The sequence below is a fragment of the Triticum urartu genome, chromosome 5A (genome assembly GCF_056163025.1).
Source record: "Triticum urartu cultivar PI428250 chromosome 5A, HENAU_Tu73, whole genome shotgun sequence".
Lineage (NCBI taxonomy): Eukaryota > Viridiplantae > Streptophyta > Magnoliopsida > Poales > Poaceae > Triticum > Triticum urartu.
In genome coordinates this window covers 650,849,296-650,852,716 of record NC_141877.1, presented here as the reverse complement: position 1 = coordinate 650,852,716, position 3,421 = coordinate 650,849,296, and the positions used below count along the sequence as shown (strand labels likewise).

Here is a 3,421-nt window from a genome sequence, read left to right as displayed (position 1 = left end):
GACTTGGACCCTACGTCAAGAAAGGAAAGAGGAGGCCACGAGGTAGGGGGCGCGCCTACCCCCACCAGGCGCGCCCTCCACCCTCGTGGGCCCCCTGTTGCTCCACCGACATACTCCTTCCTCCTATATATATCCACGTACCCCCAAATGATCAGAAACGGAGCCAAAACCCTAATTCCACCGCCGCAACTTTCTGTATCCACGAGATCCCATCTTGGGGCCTGTTTCGGAGCTCCGCCAGAGGGGGCATCAATCACGGAGGGCTTCTACATCAACACCATAGCCCCTCCGATGAAGTGTGAGTAGTTTACCTCAGACCTACGGGTCCATAGTTAGTAGCTAGATGGCTTCTTCTCTCTTTTTGGATCTCAATACAATGTTCTCCCCCTCTCTTGCGGAGAACTATTCGATGTAATCTTCTTTTTGCGGTGTGTTTGTTGAGACCGATGAATTGTGGGTTTATGATCAAGTCTATCTATGAACAATATTTGAATCTTCTCTGAATTCTTTTATGTATGATTGGTTATCTTTGCAAGTCTCTTCAAATTATCAGTTTGGTTTGGCCTACTAGATTGATCTTTCTTGCAATGGGAGAAGTGCTTAGCTTTGGGTTCAATCTTGCGGTGTCCTTTCCCAGTGACAGTAGGGGCGGCAAGGCACGTATTGTATTGTTGCCATCGAGGATAACAAGATGGGGTTTTCTTCATGTTGCATGAGTCTATCCCTCTACATCATGTCATCTTGCTTAAGGCATTACTCTGTTTTTAACTTAATACTCTAGATGCATGTTGGATAGCGGTCGATGAGTGGAGTAATAGTAGTAGACGCAGGCAGGAGTCGGTCTACTTGTCTCGGACGTGATGCCTATATACATGATCATACCTAGATATTCTCATAAGTATGCTCAATTCTGTCAATTTCTCAACAGTAAATTGTTCACCCACCGTAGAATACTTATGCTCTCGAGAGAAGCCACTAGTGAAACCTATGGCCCCCGGGTCTATCTTTATCATATTGATCTCCTACTACTTAGTTATTTCCTTTGCTATTTACTTTGCCTTTATTTTACTTTGCATCTTTTATCATAAAAATACAAAAATATTATCTTATCATATCTATCAGATCTCACTCTCGTAAGTAGCCTTATAGGGATTGACAACCCCTATTTGCATTGGTTGCGAGGATTTATTTGTTTTGTGCAGGTACGAGGGACTCGCGCATAGCCTCCTACTGGATTGATACCTTGGTTCTCAAAAACTGAGGGAAATACTTACGCTACTTTGCTGCATCATCCCTTCCTGTTCAGGGAAAACCAACGCAGTGCTCAAGAGGTAGCAACATCCAAGAGGTAAGTACTAGTACCAACCACGAATGTGTGATTATGTCGGTAGCAATGCACAATACACTTAGCTAGTGATAACACTTAGCTAGTCCATAACTTGATTAGTATTTTTGGCTTGGGATACAGTGTATGAGGGGTTTAAACACTACACAAGTATCACCATTCACAAGCAGCCTACATTGCAAGATCATGGAAGGAAAAGGTTGATAGAGTCTGCAGTTTCGTCTATTTGCAGGGTAAACACCTCAACTATCATTCCTAGTTTCTTCTCATTTTTCATTTTAACTTCTTGTTTAAGTTGTCCAAATCTAATATTGCTTTCATTTGTTATTCTTATTTTACAGTCTTAACTATATCGGTATCTTAACTATTGTGCTTCATTTGTCTGATGCAGAATGGCACATACTTCATGTCTGAGTTATGGACAAATGACGAAGTTGTAAGGGAGAGTTTGGGTATTCACGAGGTAAAGTAGGGTGAGACTAGCTTAGAGGTATTTATAATTGACACGTGTTTGACTAGGGGTAATCAAAGCTAGAAAATGGGAATTGAAGGCGTATGAGATTTTAAATCTACCCTATGGTTAGGGGGCATAGCAACTGGGGAGGGATTAGGCATGAGAGTTGAAGGGATAAGGCAAGGATTGTTTTAGTGATTATTACTTGAGTATTAGCTAATGTCTGGACTTTTCTTTGCGGTTAGGAAATTCTTGGCATGCCACCAAATAAGAATCCCATGTTCCCTCCATAGCGAAGGGCTTATTTCATATGTATGCTATTGTAGGGAACAGTTCCATCATGGCAACGATGTGATTTCAACCTACCTTACACAAAGGAAATCACTAGTACGGTAGATGATCATTTAGCCTTGATTACTAAAGGGTACCGGGCGATGATATACAGGTAAACACGCACTTATAGAGTCCCTCTCACCGATGTTCTTAATTATGGAACCATATATACACTTTCTTGAGTAGAGTCACTTAATTATCCCTACAAGAAATGATTAAATTCGTCTTTTAATGATGATGTAGTGGAGATCATGACTGTTCATTATCCTATGTTGACACCCAAGCATGGATTAGACGACTAAACCTGCCCATCACAGATCGTTGGCGACCATGGCATGTGGACAACCAAATTGTTGGGTAAGGACCGACCCACCAACTTATATGTTCAGGGTTCTGGATGGCCATAGCCAAGAAAGAGTAGTGTGTTTATTAGTGAAGAATGGTCGTAGTTCATTATATGTGTAGCGAGTACTTCATACATATATTACATAATATTGATGCTTTATACTTTGCTTTTGTTTCCATAATTTGAATAGATACACAAGAAGTTTCTCCAACAATCTAACATATGCAACAATAAAGGTACGTGGTGGATTCAATTTCTCTTTTTTCAAAAGAAGGTTGAAGCACCCCCAATGTCTGCATTGTTCTGATATGCACACTTGACTTACGTGGTGGATTCATACATGCACCATTAACTTCTTTCAGGTTTAACTTGGGTTTACAGAAGCTAGTTAGAATACATACCAAGTACATGAGCTAGTTAGTTTAAATACGTGTGTGCACGTGCAGGGTGCCGGACACACAACCCCGGAGTACATGCCGAGGGAGTGCCTTGCTATGATGGATAGATGGCTTTCCGGTGTGCCTCTCTGACTGATCAACTGATGTTGCAGTACACGCGAAGGTTTTTAATTTGTGTTGTAAGGGCATCTCTAATAGATTATGTAAATTTGAAGGTGTAAAAGTGGGGGTTGTATAATTTATATCACCAAAAGTGCATTTTACATCTAAAAAAAGAGCCACCTCAAATCAGATGATGTATATTTGGTGATGTAGAAGTCCGACTCCAACATATGATGTAAAAACGGCTAACGGCCGCGCGGCAGCCACTACAATAGCAGTTTAGTTGCACTCTAGCCGCACAATTTGAAATAAAAACATCCTGAATTAAAACTTAAATTTTTCATCTCTCCACGGGATCGAATTATTACATAATTCATCAAATCCACAACATCAAATGCAACACAAATACAACAAAGTTCTTGCACAATACAACAAACAAATAA

General features: G+C 40.8%; 1 protein-coding gene across 1 annotated transcript; it reads left to right on the top strand.

Moving 5' to 3' along the window:
* Positions 1 to 1,730: 1,730 nt before the first annotated feature.
* On the top strand, positions 1,731 to 3,008 carry LOC125506375 (putative serine carboxypeptidase-like 52). Its single transcript, XM_048671200.1, has 5 exons — positions 1,731 to 1,808; positions 2,126 to 2,244; positions 2,376 to 2,489; positions 2,669 to 2,714; positions 2,925 to 3,008. Exons 1-5 carry the CDS (start codon positions 1,731 to 1,733, stop codon positions 3,006 to 3,008), a joined length of 441 nt encoding a protein of 146 aa, XP_048527157.1.
* The last annotated feature ends 413 nt before the right edge of the window (positions 3,009 to 3,421 follow it).

Bases quoted from the DNA above. Each gene is read 5' to 3' on its own strand.
- LOC125506375 (XM_048671200.1), top strand. From the start codon at position 1,731: ATGCAGAATGGCACATACTTCATGTCTGAGTTATGGACAAATGACGAA. The intron at 2,490-2,668 runs GTAAGGACCGAC...TAATTTGAATAG, and splicing joins GTGGACAACCAAATTGTTGG to ATACACAAGAAGTTTCTCCA. The intron at 2,715-2,924 runs GTACGTGGTGGA...GTGCACGTGCAG, and splicing joins TAACATATGCAACAATAAAG to GGTGCCGGACACACAACCCC.